Source organism: Rhinolophus sinicus, chromosome 14, assembly GCF_057876585.1.
Source record: "Rhinolophus sinicus isolate RSI-liver-muscle chromosome 14, RSI-T2T, whole genome shotgun sequence".
NCBI classification, from domain to species: domain Eukaryota; kingdom Metazoa; phylum Chordata; class Mammalia; order Chiroptera; family Rhinolophidae; genus Rhinolophus; species Rhinolophus sinicus.
The window spans coordinates 26,403,510-26,424,565 of NC_142514.1; the positions used below are offsets into that span (position 1 = coordinate 26,403,510).

General features: G+C 50.2%; 2 protein-coding genes across 4 annotated transcripts in view; both read right to left on the reverse strand.

Moving 5' to 3' along the window:
• Nucleotides 1-12,757, reverse strand: part of INPP5B (inositol polyphosphate-5-phosphatase B) — a 44,994-nt gene extending 32,237 nt beyond the window's left edge. The window contains exons 1-7 of one of the 3 annotated variants that reach the window (XM_088791031.1): nt 12,650-12,757; nt 11,901-11,982; nt 11,420-11,514; nt 10,380-10,477; nt 10,202-10,231; nt 8,819-8,929; nt 5,883-5,999 (exon numbers count right to left, since the gene is read on the reverse strand). In XM_088791031.1, the coding sequence (XP_088647157.1) occupies nt 5,883-5,999; nt 8,819-8,929; nt 10,202-10,231; nt 10,380-10,477; nt 11,420-11,514; nt 11,901-11,957 (508 nt within the window). In that variant the 5' untranslated portion in view covers nt 11,958-11,982; nt 12,650-12,757. Of the gene's footprint in view, nt 1-4,414; nt 4,661-5,622; nt 5,777-5,882; nt 6,000-8,818; nt 8,930-10,201; nt 10,232-10,379; nt 10,478-11,419; nt 11,515-11,900; nt 11,983-12,649 lie in introns of those variants that run through there. The other 2 variants (XM_074334420.2, XM_088791032.1) reach the window with 2 other exon arrangements.
• A 1,144-nt stretch (nt 12,758-13,901) lies between these two features.
• LOC109444886 (uncharacterized) lies at nt 13,902-20,948 on the reverse strand. Its single transcript, XM_074334421.2, has 8 exons — nt 17,351-20,948; nt 16,844-16,967; nt 16,569-16,636; nt 16,386-16,484; nt 15,973-16,153; nt 15,322-15,386; nt 15,043-15,138; nt 13,902-14,667 (listed from the first exon to the last, which is right to left on the reverse strand). Exons 2-8 carry the CDS (start codon nt 16,884-16,886, stop codon nt 14,422-14,424), a joined length of 798 nt encoding a protein of 265 aa, XP_074190522.1. The 5' UTR covers nt 16,887-16,967; nt 17,351-20,948; the 3' UTR covers nt 13,902-14,421.
• Between the last annotated feature and the right edge of the window lie 108 nt (nt 20,949-21,056).

A 21,056-nucleotide genomic window follows, 5' to 3' on the forward strand; every position in this document is an offset into this window, starting at 1 on the left:
TTTATAGACCAGGAGATATACACAGAGAGGTTGAGTCACTTGCCAAGAACACACAGCTAATCAATGGCACAGCCAGGATTCAAACCCAAGGAATCTGGGTCAAGAGTCTGTGCTCTTAACTAATAAGCTATATTAACTGTCAGAAAAGCATGGGGTTCAGGAAGTGTTTCTGGCAGAGGAAATAATTTCAGCACAAACACATGGCATTGTGGTATGTTCAGAAATAAGTAGTAATAAGTAGTAGAAATATGCAGAAATGAAGTTTTGTTTGAGAAGCATCGGGGGATACACAAGAAGAGTGTAAGGGTTAGGGCTCAAGCATCAGATTAAAAAAGACAACGTGAGTTCTAGTCTCAACTCTGTCACTGACTAGTGGCTGATCACCGGTCTGTTACACACCCTCTCTAAGCCTCGATCTCTTCCTCTGAAACACAGACATCCTCTTACAGCGCTTTGGTGGCACACGGAGGCCCACACACCCACAGTGAGTGCTTAATAAATGGTACCTGCCACTAACAATAATGATAATAAACAGTCATAACAGTAATAAACTTTTTATGAATAAAATTTTTTTATTAGTAATAAAGTTGTATTATATATATCAGGGCCAAACTGTAAGACTTTGAATGCCATGTAGAGTTTGGATTTTACTCTCATGTCAAAGCTCATGGGACATAAGGCAGGGAACTCTTGAAAGAAGCCCCTAACACAGGGCGCCCAGCATTAAAAAGAATGCAAAGAATCAATTTTTCCTATGTTAGCCTGGCCGCCACCCCAGATAGTTCTGTTACTTTCTTAAGAGTCAAATAACCATGCTTCTTAAGTATTTTTCTCTCTTTTCTTCCTTTTTAACATTTCTCATTATCTGATGGTTTTAAAAAGTACCATAGACTTTGGCATTTAAAATGAGCAGAGGTATCTCTAAAAACGCATCGTGTGCCATGCAAACCTTTGAGTCCTCAATTCAAAATCCAATGTGCACCCTCTGCGAATACCTTAAGTTAGCACAGGCTAAATATGACCAGTTTAGTTTCAAGGAGGAAGACGGCGCAATTACTTCACGGCCACAGGCTGTAGTGGTGCTAGGCTACTGGAGAGATGACTTGACTTTTTCCCCAGGCTCTCTCTTCACTGTGTCTTCTGTGAACTGCCTGTGGTCTGGCGATAAAGCTGAAAGAGAAGTGGGCAGGAAGAGGGGGGAGCAGGGCAGAGCATACTCAAAGAGGAAGGGGCCAGGAGTCGAGCAGGCCAAAAGCACTTCAGGCTGTGAACTGTGAGGGTCTCTATAGTTCCCACAAAGAAGGCAGACATTGTTTTGAGCACCTACTGAGGTACAAGGCATTAGGGTGCTATTTGTGGGGGGAGAGAGGATGCAAAATGCAACTAGCAGCAAGTTTAAGCTTGTAAAACATGTCAACAAAGAGACGAAAAAGCACAGGGCTTTATCCAGAAATAATGATAGTCAAGTGTGAAATCATAGGAAATGAAAGTGAATTGAGGCAGATAAGACTAGAGATGGGGGCCACGCAGGGCTTGAACTTCAGGCTAAAGAATCCGAACTAAATTTATTCTATAGACAACAGGGAATGATGCAACATTCAAGTTTCCCACACAAAATAGTAAGGCCTGATAGAAGTTCCGTTCTAAAGAGATCCCTAAGGGGAAGGAGACTTAAGGTTAGGAAGTCTCATCCCTGTACTAGTTCTGTTAAGAAGCTACCAACATGAACTATGGGGGATTTAAAAAAATTGTTTTTAATTTTCAAATTGCAGAAAAACAATGGACAGAATTTGGTTATTAGACATGAGAAGGGAAGGAAGAGTCCAGGATGACCGAGGATTTTAGTGATTGCATTAACAGAAAAGAAACTGGAGGGGAAGGAGTAAAGAAGATAATGATGAACATAGTTATTTGGAAGAAACCAGCCTGAGATAAGCCCTGAGGCGGGCAGCCAGTTTCTAAGATCTTGGAGGTAGGAACTTGCAATTCTTAAATGTTTCCTAAATGAAAGCACCCTTAAATCATGTGGCATGCCTTAAGTCCTGTGTGACCTTCTAGGAGGCAAACATTCACTTCCACTTTACAGATGAAAGAAAGCAAAGTCAAGAGACAAATTTAATATTCAACCAAGGTTCAATAATGAAAATGAAAATAAAAATATCCAGGCCACTTAGACATACATTTTGTTCAAATCCTCATTCATACCTGCTAGCGTCACTTCCCATGTGTATCACTAGCAAAGCCTACAAATTTGTTGCAATACATTTTAAGCAGCAAAGAAAACATACGAGTCGGCTAGCTTCTATGTTCCAACACTGTCTTTCCTCTAATAAATATTGATGCCCTCTCTCTTCCTGAACTTTCCCTCCCTGAGGAATTTTCTGTGCAAAGCTCCACTTCTAATTGAACATTTGTAGGTCAACTCTCTTGCTCTGGACTCCTAATGTAGAATTCCAAAACAAACTGTTTTCTGAAGGAAAGAAGTCTTCAGGGGTTTCTCCTGTTCTAGAAACAAACACAAGGTTAAATGGGACAAAGAGGGAAAATAGAGAAGGGAACAACAAAAAGGAAGAAGAAAAGTGAACACAGTTCTCTTTTGTTTAAAGAAACAAAGTGATTCAAATTAATTTGCTTAGCAGCCTGCAGAGCTTGCCACAGAGGTGGAGATGATGGGTGGTATTTTACCTGTGGGATAAACATCTAGCAAAATTCGTTTTCTCCATGCTAAAAGGATGTCAGTCACACAGACCACTTATTGAGACAGACAGACAGACCCACCGACCCGGGGCTATTTTTCCAACATTCTTTCTGGCTTCTACTCTGATAATCTAGGTTACCCTTTAAGCTACACTGAGATATAAATAGCATCCATTTCCTTTCTCAGGCCAGACTTTAATGCTTTATTTCCTGGGTCCAGAGGAAAAAATACTCATAGCACATCTCATTCTAAATTTGAGTTACTACAAAGCTATCTCACTTTGAATCAAACATGGAATGAAAAAACCTCTTCAAAAGACCAAAATTTGTTTGTTACTACCACTTGGTTAAATTGACCCAGAATGGCCCCAGTTCTGAGTAGCTATTTCCTTTATAGTGCATAGCTCAGAAGCCTCCAGAACACAGCTCCAGGTCTTTGCATGTGCCCAGGACGAAATGCAGGTGACTATTTTACACAATGACATGGATGAGGAATGCGCCCTAGGCAGGACCCCCCAAAAGGGTATTCGGATAAGCACACCTTCAGTTGCTAGATAGAAATAAGGAGTCTTTTCTCTTTATTTCCTTTTAAGGAAAGAAAAAGCTACACCAAGAACAGTTAAATAAATGAAGAAGCGGAAAGCCCCTACCTACAACATAACATCTACTTGTCTGAGACCAGTGCAAGATCTCAGCCGCTGAAGAAGGCAAGAGAATCAGATGAACCTAGGCGGCCACTCACCCAGAAGCATTACATCGCACTTCAACATCCCAACTCCGCACAAAGATACCGTCGGAACCTGAAGGCATGGACTCCAATCTAAAACTAGCTGCATTTCCTTTGCTACCACAATCCCTACCAAGCTTGCCCTGACACTCTGAATTCAGCAGAGACCAAAAGAAAGGAATAGACATTTTAGAGAGAAGCATCAAAGTGACATCTTGCCTTTCTCCACCAAGGCAAAAGAGAGGGGTAAAGACCAGATTCACCTTGTCCCTAAAATAGTTAGGCCTTGAGGGGGCTCTTACCCTTGGCTCACCCTACAAGGACCACTTCCTGCTGGGCCAACACGACACTCTCTTCCTCTACGTATAGACTGTCAGATCCCTCTCTGTCAGACTGTCAGCTCCTCCAGGAAGCCCTGTTTTTCCTGATACCTGCACCACAGATACAATTTTTAAGCAACTTTTTGCCGCAGGTTGGTTCTCCAGGCTATCGGGAAGTGGATATTTTGATCATATGCATACAGGAAGAACCAAATCCACACCCGTTTCCCTTGGGGCCTGGACTATCCAGAACAACCAACCAGAGGAGGCCCAAAGGAGTACAAGATACGACCCTCCTCTGAGGCCAGAGCAACTCTGGAAACAGAGCTGACCCAAACAGAACGGGAGGCTTGGTGCCATTTCTTCCCAATTTTAACATAAGCAACTTAGCAATTAATAGGGTCACCCCACTTACTGTAGGTATTACAATGGGGACAAATCATTTCAAACCAAAATCTTGACAAAAACTCCTCACCAGCATGTGGCTGGTTTGGGGAGATTTTCTGAAAGGCAATGAAAAGATCCTGAGATCCCTGGGCCCTGTACCACCCAGGGCTGATAAATGGCTTCAGAGCTGGGCTGATTTCTCCCAGAAGACCTCTCTCTGCTTAGGGAAAGAAACGCTCCAACAGCCTGTTTCTCGTGTGCTGGTGGAGAAGACAGAACCCACCTTTTTCTTTTGCCATTGGGCCTGTCCTCCGCCGACTGTCTGGATTCTGGCAGCCTCTTTCGAGGAGCAAGGAGAGGATATGTTCTTAATCTTAAACTCTCACGGGTCCCAGCACCAGAGCCCAGAGTGTCATGGAAACTGAAGCAATAGCTGTCTCAAGATCAGCACTTCAAATGAGCTGAGATAAGCACATGAAAGCTGCAACCTATCAGCACCACCAGGCGCTAAGACCCGTCCTGCGGTGGCTGCAATGAAGGCAAAGCATAAGCACTGAGGAAGTCCTTCGCTCGCCTAGTTTCCTCTCATTTTACAAACTTGTGCAACATGCTATTGCTCCCGCCCCTCACAGTTTCCAAGCCTTGTAAGAGCAAAGGGAGTGCTACTTGACAGACTCTTCACCTCTAGTAAAGGGGCACAAATGGGTACTAGTGGGCATGCCAAAGCGCCCACGTAACTGGAGCCGCATGGGCACACCCAGGAGAAAAAAAATACCTGGGAGCCCTAGCAGAAAACCTACGAGCTGGACAGAAAATACAGGCCTGCAGATCCTCCCAAAGCACCAGACTGACCCAAATTTAGGCCCTGGGCCTCCTGCTCTCCAAAAAACAACCTCCTGCTCAACAATTGGCCTTTTGTGCTGCACAACATTATCCACCAAGGGTTGGGTGGAAAAAAACCTAGTCCCTTTCACCTGTAACCTCATCCTGCTCTCTAGTCCCAGGGTGGACAGCCTCATCCATCACAGGGTCTGAGGACCAACAAAAAAGCCAGGCAACCCCAACACACACAGGATGCCTCACCCAAAGTAAGACTCTGTAGGTGCAACTGCATCTCCACAGAAGCCAAACTCGGGAAAGTCAGGGCTGAAAAAACTCACGTAAGATTAGAATAGAGAAACCGAAGCTCAGAGAGGTGCAGCGACTGGCCACAGGTCACACAGCGAATCAGAAATGGAACTTTACCACAACCCCAGCCTTGGGATTCCAGAGTACCCCACTGCCACCCCCCTGCCATCGTCACACCCGCCTAAGAATAACTAACACCCCCACAGAACTTCAGCCCCAATGTCCCCGCCTCCGCAGGGCCAGGACCTTAGTCTTTGCCCCGTGCGTCCACCCGCCAAACCGTAGGCCCTGTCCACTCGAGGGCCGGGCCCGCCGCCGTCCCGGGCCCAGAGCCCCAACCCAGCTTCCCACCGCTCGACGGACCTGCAGAGTCGCGCTCCGGACAGTCAGCGGTGGCGGACATTTCCGTGCCTGCTCCCTCAAGTTCTACATCACGCCGCCCGCATAGCCCCGCCCGCACCGCCCCCACAGGGGTCCGCCCCCACAGGGGTCTGTCCCCGCTTGCCACCTCCTCCAATCCACAGCTGTTCTGACCCATAGCCCCACCCCTAAACAGAACTGAGCCCGCCCCTGCAGCCGAGCCTTCTCCAATCCGCACCGCCCGTCCCAAGACGGATACCTGCCTCCGCCAATTCTGATGCCTGAGGCCGAGTTCCAACAGGTCAGCGGAGGCTCTTGCTGGGTGCACCTGTATCGAGACAGCCACTGGAACTCAGGATCAGGTGTCGCAGGGTCGAAGCCTGTGGCCAGAACAAGGAGAGAATACTGAACCACGGGCTTGAAGAGCGGGCTCCACCTCTGCATGATTGTATGACCGTGAGCAAATCGCTCATCCTCTCCGGAGAGTCTTCTCTGTTTCCCTCGCGCACAGCATGGGTCTGAGATTCACGTGCGGAATAAATGTGCACCCAAAAGTGCTGTTCCAAGGTACCACAACTCCAACCTCGTGGAAACTGTGTGCCAAGGTCTATTCTATGCTTTATAGGTATATTACCTCCTTAATCCTCACAACAAAGTTTAGGAGGTAGGGAACAGCTCTGAGTGGTTAAGTCTAAGGTCACAGACTGCATGGCAGAGTGCGAACTCAAATAGATGTCAGTACTAGGGATTGGACTGGGTGCTTTAACTACCCATAATCCCCATGAGCAACTCACAAGCTACTCCAAATAAACACACACACTCTAAGTAAAAGCAGGGTGCTTGCTATGAAATCCACCTTCAAGACAAGCCGGGGAAACACGTGATGTGGGAGAAAACTAATTACTTTTACTTGTAACCTCATGCTGGACTTCAGTCCTTTTATCTAACAAATGCAAAGGTTGGGCTGGTGGATATCCAAGAGCCTGTCAGCTCTGAGAGTCCCCTCTCACTCAGCTCCCCCCCTCCCCACAACTGCTCAGAGAAGTTGAGTTAGTGCAGTTTCCCTGCTGGTTACCCCAGGTGTGGACTCCAGAAGGAAGAGCAGATGAGGGACTGACAGATGTCAAAGCCTAAAAGAGGAAAGTCATCCTCAACTCCTCTCCTTCGATCTCACAGCCGGGTACCAAGCTTTGTTCATCCATTCAACACATATTTAAGTGCCTACCACATGCCAGGCACTGTTCTAACCACTGGGGCTAAAGTTGTGAACACCCAAATTCAGAACCCCCATGGCGCCTTCATTTTCATCTGTTTGATCTCTCCAGTCCAGTCTCTCTTCCCTGTCCCCATTACCAGGCCCTAGTCCAAGCCTCATTTTTAATGCCTGACTATTGCAACACATTCCCATTGATCTCCCTGCTTTAGGATCATCCCTTCCACACCAGATGCCAGAGGAACTTTTCTGACATCCAAATCTTGCCTTGTCATCCCTCCTTTAAAACTCCTACAGCTCCCCATAAGGTATAGGGCAAAGTCCAAGCTCTTCATTAATTATTTAAGACCCTTCATGAGCTGCCTCTGCTGGCCTCTCCTGATTCAGCTCTTTCTACACCCTCCTCCAACCGCAAGTTCAATCCCACCAAATGACCTGCTGTTGCCTCTGACTGCCCTTCTTTCCTTGTTGCCTGCCTGGGAAAAATCTCACTCATCTTTCAAGTCTCAGCTCACACATAACCTCGGACATGAAACCTTCCCCGAGTCATGTATATGGCACCGAGTGAGAATGAGTTTAGGAAGCATTAGAGCAAAATTCAAGAGTTCAGGTTCTGGAGTAGAATATCTAATCTTGTCTAGTCCTGGCTGTATAGTTTACCAACTATGTACTTGGGCAAGGCACTTAACCTCTCTGAGCCTCAGTTTTCTTATCTGTAAAATGGAGGCATTGATAATACCTACCTTGTAAGGTTGTGGTAAAGAAAGTGAGATAATGTGTGAAAAGTTCTTAGCACAATGTCTAACACACAAGTTAACAATGAATGTTAGTTAGTTATGAGCCCTCTTGTATGGAAGGAGGAAACATTTTCTGAGCTTCTACTATGTGTTGAGCACTTTCACATGTATTATCTCATTAATTTTCATAGCTCTGTGAGAAAGATATTCTTTACATATAGAAGTCTACAAAGCTAAGGTTCAGAGAGGTGAAGTAGTTTGCCCAAAGTCACACAGCTAGGGACCAGCAAACATAGGTTTCAAATGCAAGGGGCTGTGTAGCTTCAAAGTCCATGCTCTTTGTTGTTATTACTATTATTACCCCTCCTACAACTACTACTAATAATCATAAAATAACTTATCCTTACTAGTTGAAGGCTTGGAGATAAAATTTCCCCTGCATATAGAATATACAGTAAACCCCTTAACCAGGCATTCAGAGCTCTATAATCTTTGTTTCTCTTCCTTTCCCTCATACCCCTGTTTGCATCCAAAGCTAGTCCCTTCCTGGCACAACCCCCAGACGTTCATGCTCCATGGTGAGACCATGATAGAAGGAAAGCCCTCCCCTCATTCCTGCGGAGACAAAATGTTAGCCTGAAAGGAAACAAGTAATAGTGTCTGGTGAACACCTAAGCTCCAGCACCTGGTGGCTCAAATTTGCATGTTCTGCGGTTGAGCCTCTGCTCTGTCCAAACTCTCCTTTACAAATATGCCTGGCTGACTTCCTGGCCTAAACAAATTCTGCCCCAGAGGCCACTAACCTCTCACTGCTAAGCCAAAGCTAGACCTTTTTCTCAGCTGCAGTGGGGGGTACAGAGCAAGGTTCAAGGGCAGGAGGGCCCATGTGACAGACTTCCCTTGGTTCTAGCTGTGGCTGGCAGACAGAGGGAAGATGGGCCTCTAGAAGCAGTTGACTCTGCCAACTTGTTAGAGATTCTGCATCAGAATCAGAACCCACCCTGTGCAGCCCTGCCCAGAGCCAGGAGGATAAAGGGGCCCTGCTGGAGTTAAAACTCAGATCCAGAAATAGGAAAATTGAAAAGCAAACACCATGATTGGCTGGTGGCTTGGGGGCACTGTAGCCACATGACAGCAGCTTTGAGAGGGCACAGAAACTGGAGTGTGAGTCCAGAGTGTGGAAAGTCATCTGGTTGTTGGTAGGTCAGTGCCCATTCAACCCTCCCAGGGAGCCTGGGGTCTTACCTACCTGGACAGGCCCTGGCAACTTCCTGGAGGAACATCCTGGTGTGTGAACCAAAGGGTAGGTGGAATATGAGGTTGAGCTCTGCTGTGTCCAGCTGGACGGTCACATCTGAGCCTGCACAGAGGAGACCAGAAATGAGCCCTTGACCTCTAAGAGCTAAGGATGGGTGCATCTTAAGGCTGGAGTCCCCAGAATGGAGAATGAGCAGCCAAATCTCCCAAAGTCCCTTTGGCCCTTAAGCAATTCACTAAAGGCTGCTGTTGGAGCAATAGGGGAACCCTGTGTACCGTCAGCTCCAAAGGGACATCATCCTCACTCTACAGAGGGCATGCACCAAGGCTCTAAAAAGTCAGTAAGCCTTGCCACAGCGATACTAGAAGGAGCTGGAAGAGACGACTTCTTTGACCTGTAGTCCATCCGTCTGCAGGTGTAATGAAAAGCACATACCTAGGGGCAGACGAGAGGGGCTGTCCGTCAGTCAGTCTACCCGACTGTGCCAGGCACGCGCTAGGCACTGGGAATACCATGGTGAAGAGAACAGATGTGGCCTGTCTTCAGGGAGCTATACTGTGGACGGTGTCTTGTTCATAGTGGAACCCCAACCCCTGGCAGTCACACAGGGAGCATCCCAAAACATGTGCTGAACTAATGAGTGAGTCAGCGCAGTCTAGCAGAATGATCAAGAGCATGGGCTCTAGAGTCTGGATTCTGAGTTTGAATCCTGGTTCCACCACTTCCTAAATTACATAATGTCTCTGGGCCTCAGTTACCCAATCCAAAAAATGGGGATGAAAACAGTGATAACCTCGTAGAGTTGTTGTGAGGAAAGCACCATATAATGTGCGTAAGGCTCTTAGCATAGAGCCTGTCACAAGATAACCATTGATTAAATATTCATTTCTATTATTATTACTATTACGATTATAGTCTGGCAAAGAGAACAGACATTGAGTAGGTCACTCCAAATAATTAAATCACTGTGAGTGACAGAGAACTGGCAAGAATGCAAAAAAAGGAATGTGTATCAGTGAGGTACATTTTCAGGAGTTCAACAAAGGCTTCCTGGAGAAAGTGTGAACTGAGGCCCTAAGATGTGTGGCTAAGAGAAAAGAGGTGTGAGGGCTTTCAGGCAGAGGGAATCGTATGTACAGGAGCTCCACGCTGAAACCGTGTCATATTTGAGGTGCTGGAACAATCTAGAGGATTCCAAGCCCAGCAAGCAAGGAAGCATGTGACAGGAACTGAGCCGGAGAGGTGGGCAGGCGGTATTCTGCATGGTCTTGCTTGCTGCAGTAAGGCTATCAGAGGGTGCTCTTCGCATCATTCCTCTCTGCAGATCCTGTATCCCCTACTCTAACCGGGACCCCGACTAAAAGGACCACTCACCAAGAACGTAGAGTTCACCATCTGGGGACACTGTGAGGAGGGAAATGAAAAGGACCTTAGCAATTGAGCACCCCAGTCCCAGCACCATCCTTGCTCCCAGTGCCCCACCCCCAACAAGGGCAAAAATGACCTGGGGCCCAGAGGAGGGGGACTTGTACCACCCAGCCCCATGAGGCACCTTCTTCCAGTGTGAAATCCCGCGAGATAGGCACTATCTGGTCCAAAGAGACATCATCCCCGGTAATGGCCATCCTCCGGTGCGTATACAGGAAGAGACTAAGGGCAGGAAGCAGAGGTGAGGACAGGGCCCTCTGGCTGTCCCTCAGGCCCATCCATCATGGAGGCTTTGGGCTGCTCACACTCCCTCCTTGGTCCCTAGGGCCGTGCTGGGTTGTATCCAGGTATGCACAAGCCTCAAGCCCTCTCTGTCCATGGTACCCGTTAGAGACTGCAATTTACGGATAGGTCATCAAAGCTGAACTTGTCTCGTTTGGGGGAGCCCCTGCTTTATTAGTAAAACCTATGCTTGATCTATCCGTTGCACATTCTAGCACTGCCTGTGACAGGAACAGTGCAACTTTAGCCACCCCCTTTCCCTCCCTGAACCTCAGTATCTCCATCTGTAAAGTGAGGGCGGTGGTTTAGAAGATGTCTCAGCTCTGAGACCCTGAGCTTCGATTGCTGGTGATGAGAACTTTGACAAGTATTATTCTCTCTGCTTCTGTGGGTGTTGTTGAGCACTTTCTATGTGCTTCAGAATGTTTTAAACACTTTGCATGTAATAACTCACTTTAATCTTCAATCTGGGCAAATTGAAGTACAGAGGAGGAAAATACCTTGCTCAAGACTGTGTGGCTTAGAAATAACGAAGCCTAGATGTGAACCCAGGCAGTCAGGCCACGAGGCTCAAGATCTGGGCCAGTATGTTAAACGGCCTCTTCTCCGGAAGCTTTCTCATCAAATGTTAAGGATTATATGAGCCAATGTATATGAAGGGCTTAGAATATAGTATTCACCGTAAATTTACAATTAAACAAATTATATTGAAAACAAAGGTTAAAAGAAGAATGTAGTATTCAAAAAATATTAACAATCATTATTACAATTACTCTAGAAGACTCAGATTCTGTCCCAGAGGGATGGTTGAAGTCTAGCTGGAGGGTACAGTGAGGAATAACCGCATGGCCCAGACAGTTGAGGTCCGAACCCCACACTTACGCATGTTCCTGGCCTCCATGTTCCAGGCGGTAGCGGACGAGCCCCAGGAGGCGGCTCTGTCTGCTGTCTCCCTCGCACAGCACACCTTGTACCGCCTGCTGCTCAGGGTCAAGGGAAACTGAACAAAACGAGTGGCCAGGGCTCTCCCCACCTTCCCTCTCCCCACCAACCCAGCTCTCCCCACCTTCCCTACCCTTCCCTTGCCCACACAGATTCACTGTGTGACCTTGGACAAGCAGCTTTACTTCTCTGAGCCTTCATCTGTGAAATGGGGATCATAAACCCAAACTTCATAGGGAGTTGGGAGGATAACTGAGTATTTAAAGCACCTAGCAAAGTTCAGTACTACGTGCTTAGTAAACACTGGTTTCCTTCTCCCCTGATGGCACAGAGAGGGAGGAGAGCAGACATGTAGACACCTTCCATTCTACTTTCCCTAGTGCAGGCCCTGGGGCTGGAAAGCTCAGCACGGAAAAGATATGATGATGCAGTATTCCCCCTCAGCCAGGGTCTCCTGTATAGCCACAGACTGGTCCATGCTGGCTCCTGCTGAGCAGACACACCTGCGGGGTGCAGATGGGAGCCCCCTTTGGTCAACAAGTTACCCAGGAGGTGATGGAACTGCCTTAAAGGGCTGGAGGGCAGGGAAGAGGGGCCTTTGTGCAGGGAGAAGGTAGAGGCCTGACCTTCCTCCTCCCTAGGATGGGCCTTGGAAAGTTTCCAGGGACAGGGATTGACTCTGCCCCGGGATCGCCTCTTTGTTGTACGCCCTTTGTCTGGGAGGGCGTCCAATTGTTCCCGAGTAGGATCCAGTCTATGTGTGGGAAGTGGGGTGCCTGGTGCCATTAATGGAGAAGGGGGCACACTCCCAGTGCTCTGGGGGTGGGGCTCTGCCTCTCTTTTGGGGAGCAGTGTTAGTCCTGCTGGCATCTCTCTGTGGGAGGTGTCAGTGGTGTGTCTGCATGGGCTTGGGGGAAGCACCCTGTTACTCTCAGGGAAGGTCTCATCCTGGACAAGTCCCAGTCTGCTTTCCTTGGAGACAGGAAGAGTGTCCCATTGCTTGTTGGCCCTCACCCATGCCCAGCAGGCCTCATTGCATCAGCTGCAGGCCAAGGTGGGTGTCTGGCTCTGGCAGCCGCAGGACAGGGGTCCCAGCCCTCAGCTTGCCTGCTCCCTCCTGCCCAGCCCTGTCCTGGCTTCCCTGCTCCCAGCCTGGTCATTGCCGCCTACCTCCTGAGCGGTCACTGTTGGGTGCGCTGGACATCGGGCCGGGGCGCTCCAGTGACTACATTTCCCAGCAGCCCCCGCGCACGATGGTCACCCAGCCTTCAAGTCCCAGCATGCCCGCTAAAATCAAGAGGGTCTCCCCGCCCCCATTAACTCCTTAGGTCCTGGGGTGCGCTGGGCACCCGGAAAGTTTTCTCCTAAAGAATGCCCTAACCTCCACCTCTGACCCTCTAAGTCATGGGGTCAGATTTCCCGGCCCAGGGCCCGGAAGGAATATGGTCATGTCTGCCTTAAGAGAAAAATTACGCATTTTTATTTTTTTCAATTCCATTCTCAACTCTCATCCAGGGGGTCCAACTCTGGCCTCCAGTGGAACTCTTCCCAAATAACTACCCTGTCCTAGCTTAAAGGGGAGAATAATACTCTGAAGAACCATTAGCCCCAGTTTCCAGCTGAAGAAACTGAGGCTCAAGGAGGTTACCCAATTTGACCAAGGCCCTGCAGCTAGCAAGTGGCCAAATTGGGCCTCTGCTGAAAAAGTCTGACTCCCACTTCTGTGCCATGGACACTGCCACACACTGCCATATTTCCTCCCTTAGCTTCACGGGGTGTGGATGCTGTGTATGACATATGACGGGGAGCAGCCAGTTCTGTCTGCCTCATGAAGCTATATGAGGATAACGGATGTGAATGTGCTTCGTAAAGGGTGTTCCTAAGCTGGTCCTTGCTCCTCCCCCTCCAGAAACAGTGTCCGATGTTGTTCCCAAGCCCCTTCCCCTGATTCACCTGGTCATGTGCATTTGGGCATGGCTTTTCTCCTTTGGGGCCTCAATTTCCTCATCTAAGATGAGGAGGTTGCTTCAGGTGGACAAAAAAGGGCCAGCTCAGATCAGGGAGCCCAGGATTGGTCTCTCAGCCTATGGACCATGTCACTAAGCTGTAACCTCTCTGAGGACCGGGCTATGTCTTTTCCTCGCCACCCAGCACAGTTGGTCCTCAGAATGTGTTTATTAAATTAGTGAATTAATGAATGAATTATCTTAATGAATACACCTACTCTCAAGCTTGGACACGAACTGAAGGGTCAGTGCCGGACGAGTGACCACTATGACTTCTAACCAGTGCCCCCTCTTCTTTCCCTAAGCTGGGAATTGCCACTCTAGTGACCAGCCCAACTTTTTATATGTAAACCTCTTCCAGGAGCACATATCACCTTCTTCCCAATCTTGTCCTTTTCCCAGAAATATTCACAGCACAGATGGAACTCGTTTATTTGAATTTGGTTTCAAAGTCGTGTCGGGATGAAGGGAAAGGGGATTGATACAGACCTTTAGAGATAAAGGGGTTGGGTGTCACTGCAGGAAAGCAAGGGAACCCCAATTCTAGCCCACTCTTACCATCAAAGGCTTGGGAGGAGGGTCTGGGAAAAGTGGATGGGGCTGGGCCCATTTTATAATCTGTCCTCTGCAGGACTTTGGGGCCCTCCCTCTTGATGGGGGTCAGGCGGAAAAAACAATGGTTGTTTTTCCAGATAAACGCCAGCCTCTCTTTGGGGTTGGGGCTAAGTCCTTGACCCCTTGGAGGACACCATGGTCAGGCCTCGGCCCTGGGAGGTAGAAGGCAGGAGCCTCAAACCCAGAGATGTGGGCTTGATAAATCCCTTTCCCTAAAGATACAGCTATACAGCTATAAGAATCAGAGCTGGGGGTGGGCCTGGGAGCCTGCAAGGCCTGCAAGGGCTTCCTGTTGGCGCTCCCTGATTCAGCCGGGCCCAGCTAGGGGAGCAGGAGCAGCAGCAGCAGCATGGTCCCGGACAGGGACCAGTGCAGGGGGCTCTTGGTGGCCCCTGGGGCTGCCTGGCTGAAGTGGAAGTTCCCATCCAGCTGGAGGCAGCTGCCTGAGGCCGAGGCTGGGCAGCACTCCTGGGAGCAGGCCTGAGCCACAGACTCAGAACACCTGTGGATCTCTGCCACACAGGCCTGGCTGCAACCCGCAGTGTAACCTGATCTGGACCGTTTCAGCTGCAAGAAGAGACAGGACCAGTCATCCTCCCATTGCCCCTTTTCTCCACTCACGGAAGCAGAGTGTTAGGTGGGCCATGGCTGAGCTGAACTTCTCTGAACCCCTACCTTCCTTCCCACAAGGTCAGCCAGCCAGTTTCCAGAGAACACACAGGGTGAACAGAAGTAAGGGGACATGTCAGGAAGACTTTGGAAAATTCCAGCTGCTGCCCTGGATTAGGCCTAAGGCAGAGCTGAGAGGGTCACTCACGCTAGACCCCAGGCAGCCTGGCTCCCAGAAGGTCTAGCTCCAGCCAGATTCAGCTGCTGACCTACTCTTCAGGCAGTTCTGAGGAAGACCAGCATCCCAATCCTTGGGGCACTCCAGCGACCCACCTCACAGAAGTCCAAGCCCTCAGGGCACGTGGTCACAGCTTTCTGCCCTTTGAAGCAGTCACTGCCTTGGCAGGAGAAGGTGGCACAGCTTTTCTCCTGGAACAGAAAGTGGAGGGAAGGTTGACAGGTGGCGAGCTGTGTTCAGACTGAATAGGAAGTGAAAGCCGAACAGAGGCAAGCCTGGAGCCCCGTCACGCGTATCCCACCGGCCCAGCCACTACACGCTGCCCATCCCTGCCTCCACCTCCCAGAGCAGGCACGTGTGAATGACACACTCACATTTCTCTTAAGGGCTGGTGGAGCAGGAACCAGCTTGTCCTCTGGGATGGTCAGGTGGCCTAGACCTGGGGGCAGAGCAGGGTTGACTGGGGAAGTGCTGTGACACCTCTGCTGGGGGACATTTCCTCTGCAAAGTCCCAGCCCCCACCACACAGGAGGGCATCTTGTGCATGTGTGACAGTCACAACTTGAAATTTCCCTCTCTGCTGCCACCCTAGACAAGCACAGGAGATTGTTCCGGCTGCCTTGGAGCTTGGGGGGAGGGGAGTACTGGCGAAGATGGGCTGGGGAAGGTAAGAGTTGGGAAGGGGAATCTGGAAGCGGTTGGGGCACTGACGGTAGAAAGCTCAGACTTGGGGAGTCAATGAGGAGAACAGACCTCAAAGATAAGGGTCAGCCTGACAAGGTTTAGAGGTTAGGGTGTTGATAGAGGTTGGGGAATTGGTGAAAACTGAGCTCAGATTTGAGGACCTCTCAAAAGGTGGGGTTCAGAGTTGGGAGTTAGTGGATGGGCAAAGCTATGGGCTAGGGAAAGGAGGGGTGGGACTCAGAACTTATAGGGGCAGTGGGAGCAGGAGTCAGAGTAGGGGCTTGGAATTGGAAGGCGATGGAGGAGGGGCTCGGAGCTGCAGGCTGGTGGGACTTTCTCACCTGAGGCCACCTCACTGAGCACCAGGCAGAGTGGGCGGCCACTGCAGCACTGCAGAGAGCAGGGTCCTGGGCCGGAGGCCGAGTCGTTGGCCAGCAGGCAGGGGCTGGAACCGGTTTCATTTCCCTCCTCACAACTGTGGCTGCACCGGGCCGTGTGGTGGGAAGGGTTAAGTTGAATCAGCTGGATAGAGAGTGGGGAAGAGTCCAGGAGGATGGGGCGGGGGGCAGCCACTCCTGGGCTGTATCTCAACTTCTCCCAGCATCTCAAACACTGACGCCTCTCCCTCCCACTTCAGTGTCTCTCTCCCAGCACCTTCCTGTATGTACGTGAATCAGTCCCCCTTCCAATGGCACCACTCCCAACCTCTGCAATAGCCTCCCACCTGGGGCCCTGCAGCAGCCCCACCCCTCACCTCACAGTAATGCTCCCCAGGTTTACACTCTGCCATTTGGTTGGAGAACTTTGCCTCCTGGTAGCACATCTCTCCGAAGCAGTGGAAGCTGTGGCATATCTGTGGAAGGGTTTGAACACTGTGGCCTCATTCCCATGGGTGAAGGGACCCGGGAGGCTTTCTCCTCCTCCATATGCTGCTTACCTGGACAGGTGCTGGGGTCACCTGACTCCTGACCAGGTTCTGGGCTATCAGTAAGATCAGCAGGAGGACTGGTAAAAGGAAAAGGAGAGCGGGGCCACCGCAGGGAATAATCAGCTCGGGTCACAGGTCAAGGAAAGGTCATGCAATGGTTAAGAGGAAGAGGTCTTGAGGTCAAGCAAGGCAAAGGGGCAGTCCCAGGGTCTAGCAATAGTCATGGGTTAGGGTCAGTAACAGAGTCTAGGAAAGCCTGGGTTCCCTGGGCTGAGGACAGCTACCTCTGAGCAGAGCAGGCCTATGGCTACAATTTGTCACAGACATCTTCCGTCAAGGTGCTTCAGGAGCCAGAGAAAGTGAAGGGCCAGTCCTGGGCGGGCCAGTCCTGGGCAGCCCAGGTGGGGGCTGCAAACAGAGAGTCCCATTATTACATTGTATAGATGAATAAACTGAGGCTGGGAAGCAGGGGTCCATCTGTAGGGAAAAAGGGGCCCCAGGGGTAGAGTTTTTGCTTCTGGGAAGTCATACTGTCAGTGACGTTAGGCAGGCACAATGGGGCCTGCAGCCTAGTAACAGCCCCTCTGAGAGTGAATGTTGTCGGCATGGCAACAGCAGCATCCCAGGGAGACAAAGCTGGAACAGGTTCAGTGACAGGAAATAGACATCCGGTGCCACTGATCTTGCCTCATTTGCCTCCAACATCAGAAGGTGCCAGGAGTTGATGGGCGGCCTCAGAACCCAGGGCAGGGAAACCTGGCTCACAGAGAGGGTCAGAAATCAGGGCTCACCTCGTCCAGGTTCTTCAGGGTTCAGACCCCACGCTGTTCCTAAATCAGAGCTGAGCCAAGGGCAGGAGGTAGTTCTTAGACCCTGGTATCCTGGCTCTGCCTCCCACAGGACTGAGGGGTCAGACCTGTACAGGTCTGCTAAGCCCAGTTCAGGTTTTCCCATGTAAGGCAGAAAACTGCTGGAGATGAGAGGTACATTATTCCCATCTTCCCACCCACCCCTGGGAGGCTGAGCACAACCCAGTCCCCAGCGCTCTCAGGGCTAACAGGGCATGTTCCCATCCTCATGGCTCTAGTCTTCCATCAGCACTTGGATCTCTCTCAGGTGACAGCTGGAGCTAAGACCCCCTCAGGGCTGGGCCCCTTCTGGCGGTGGTCTTTAGTGCACGAATGGGGCAGTGCTCAGGATCTAGACTGCTGAGGTGAAGCAGGATAGGACCCCTTGGCAATAGGGGCCACTTCTTTCTCCACCCTCACCCCTCCTTACCACCAGGAGCCACAGCCCCTCCACTCTTCCCTCCAACACTAAACTAAAGAAGCAGCTCTCATCCAGTCGACACCTCTCTAAGGGGATTCCATCTCTAAAGATGAACAGGCTAAGAGAAGGGCCCAGACGTTCTACCCAGGTCCGTGTCCTTGTGAAAGGGCCCAGGCCTCCCACACAAGCCCCTCTTCCTCCTCCCTGTTTTGGGTAGATGAGGCTGCAGGGACAGTTCAGGAGTGTAAAGGGGCCAGACACTCAACAAAATCAGAAAGCCAGGCAAAGCCTGGATGGTTACCTCCTAGTCTGTATTAGTTCTGGCTACTTTCCCATCTCCTTGAGTGTGTGCCCCCCTCCATGGCTCTGTGCCCCAACCCCTCCCATCTGTAGACCTACCTGTACAGCTACCTGCAGGTACTGAGGGCAGCTAGCCTGTGTGCATGAGTCAGGGAGGCTGCAGGTGCAGCCCCCGGAAGCTGGTGGCTGCCCCTCCTCCCCTCCAATCATTTGTCAGCTCTGGGAATTCCCTCTGATGTTGCTGCCATTGGAGATACACAAGGGTCACAGGCAAAAAAAAAAAAAAAAAGAAAAAAGAAAGAAAGAAAACACAGCCAACGTCCAGACTGTAGCTGGGAGAAAATAAAGCCAACTGGCAGCTCGGGCAGATCAAAGGACCCCATCCCAACATCCCACTGGGACTTGCCTTATTTGTGTAGATCAGAATTCTGGCAGGTAGAGAGGACTCTCAGAAGAGATCAGGAGGGGAGGGCAGTGTCCTCCCAGAGTCCACCTGGAAGGGGAGAACTGTGGGGCTGATGGTGGAAAGGGTCATGTGTGGAGAGAGGTCACAGGCCCATTCCCACAAGAACTTTGAGGGGAGGATGCTGGCAGGACTCGATGCACGAGGGGAGAGGTAGTTATCATCCCAAGGATAAAATAATAATAATAATAATAATAATAATAATAATAATAATAATGCAGAGGGAGGAGAAAAACCTCAGAATTTTGTCTGCCCCTCGCTTCCCCAACACATTGGTTACCTTTAGGGTGCTCTCTCTGTAGAGCATTCTAGCACAAGCTGACCGCAGGCAGGGGAAGGGGAACGGAAGGAAAGTGGAAGAAGGAATGACTGATTCAGGCTGGACACAGATTTATTCGCTTTCCTCTCAGAGGTGGGGAACGAGGGGACTCCTGCTCTTGGAAGGTGAGTCCCAGGATCAGCCTCTGGGTTCGGCAGCACCAACCTGGGGGTCAGTCCCAGGAACAACTCCCCGGATGCTTCCTGCCTGGGCTGGGAGCAGCAGACAGTCCTGCAGTTTGTCTGATGGGGCAGCTTTCCTCCCTATAGAGTGAGCCAAATCACCTGTTCTCTGCAGGAAGTGCCCTGGCAGAGGTCAGACTCCATGTCGCTTATAAGACTCAGGAAGCAAGGATGGACTCCTGGCGATCCAGGAACCCCTAAAATTGTGTGCAGAAATGTCTATGCATGTATGTTTTCCTAGGGAGAAAATCCAGTTGTCTTTGTATTTCCAAAGGAATCTATGATCCTAAAAAGATAAAGAACTGCTGATCTGAACCAAGAAAAAGCAACCCTCCACTCCTGGTCAGGGGGCTCAGGTGGAATCCTGTTCTACCCATAGCAGACCCCCTGAATCCAGACTTTGAGGAGTCACCTCTGTGGAGGACTACTTCTGATGCCGGGTTTGCCTGAACCTAATAGCTCTGGGCCCCTCGGGGCTGGGTGTTGGCCACATGGCTGTTCCTGCCTACCCAGGTTGTCACTGAGCCTCCTTACCTCTGGTTCTGCTCCCACCATCTCATCTCCACCTGATTCCCAAGGTTTGCCAACCTAGTAGCTGTGCCTGGCATACGGAAAACACTAAAAAGGTACTTGGATGAAAGTAATGAATGAAGAAGCCTTGGTTGTGACAGGGAAGCCCCAGGTTTCCTCCCAGGCTGCTCTGGTGCATAGTTCGCAGGGTGACTGGTCATCTGGGCCAGGGGGATGGAACCTGGTCCCCTCTCCCCTCCACTGTGAAGAAAAACAGGTTATTGCGCTACTACCTTAACCCAGGAGTCCCGGATACCCACTCCTAAAGGGGTTGCTGAGGAACGTGACAGATGCTTTCCTTGGGGGCCCTGATGCTGCTACTGCTCCAATAGGAAGGCTGGAGGGACGTCTCCTCCCCATATTTCCCATTTCCAATGTTTTAATTCTCTTCCCAAATGGCAATGTCTCTTTCCACTTCGGGCCAGTTTTTGGTAATCAGTGTTTCTAGTTGGCTCAATTAGGTTTAATTATCCACTCACTCTGCTTCAGAAGCTCAGGCCCCGGAGAGTTTGTACAACTGAGATTTTAAGCAACTGGAGCAGCCAAAGCACAAATGAGCGTGTGAGGAGTTGCCCAAGGGATGGCTCGAACGAAAGAGGAAAATACCAACCAAACGTGACGTGACTGGGGCCAGGCTGGTGAAACCCTCCTGCCATGCACATGACTGAGGAAACAGGAGAGCGTGAGGCAGAGGGCCAGTCTGAGACAGGGTTTTTACAGTAGATGTATCACAAACCAACAAAGTCTGAGTGCTTCAGGGCAGGGGGGCCTCTGGAAACCCTGTTCTGGAGCACGTCCTGGCCTTCAGACGCTGTGCCTGTGGGCATAGCAGCATCTCCTCGGCTCCCCTAGTTCTTTCCATTTGGGAAACCACTCACTCCTGGGGCAGCTGCTCAACTCCACCCAAATCCTGGCTACCTGGGCTCGGAGGACAAAAGAATATTAGCCACTTCTCAGTCAAGAAGGATCCTGTAGAAGAGACAGACAGACAGGATGGATCCTAAAGACTCGCTTGGTAAAGTCAATGCTGGTCCTAGTTCTACGGTGCGCCAGGCTGCTGGGCTGGGGGAGAGGCGGGGCTGAGGGCCCCTCCCAGTCGGCCCTACTCCTGTCTTTATGCAAATAAAAAGGCCAACCTTAGTGCCAACAACTTTGTTGTTAGCAGAGGCCCTGGCTCACCCTTCCCATCTTTCCCTAGTATGTGCATGAATGGCTGGCTCAACCAAGGAAGGGGAGGGCTTCTCCTGGGTAAGGCTCCTTTGGGGAAGTGGGGAGAGAGGTTAGGTCAGATTTACCTAACATATGTAACCTAACAGGAGCTCATGAAACTTTAGTTGCTACTGAAGTTGATGAGAAAGTAGGGATATGTTAAGAACTAAAGGACTGAGTTAGTC

Coding starts and splice junctions, on each gene's coding strand:
- LOC109444886 (XM_074334421.2), bottom strand. CDS start 16,886: ATGTCTGTGACAAATTGTAGCCATAGGCCTGCTCTGCTCAGAG. Junction 16,637..16,843: donor TAGGCCTGCTCTGCTCAGAG/GTAGCTGTCCTC, acceptor TCCTTTTACCAG/TCCTCCTGCTGATCTTACTG. Junction 15,387..15,972: donor GCTCAGTGAGGTGGCCTCAG/GTGAGAAAGTCC, acceptor CTCTGCCCCCAG/GTCTAGGCCACCTGACCATC.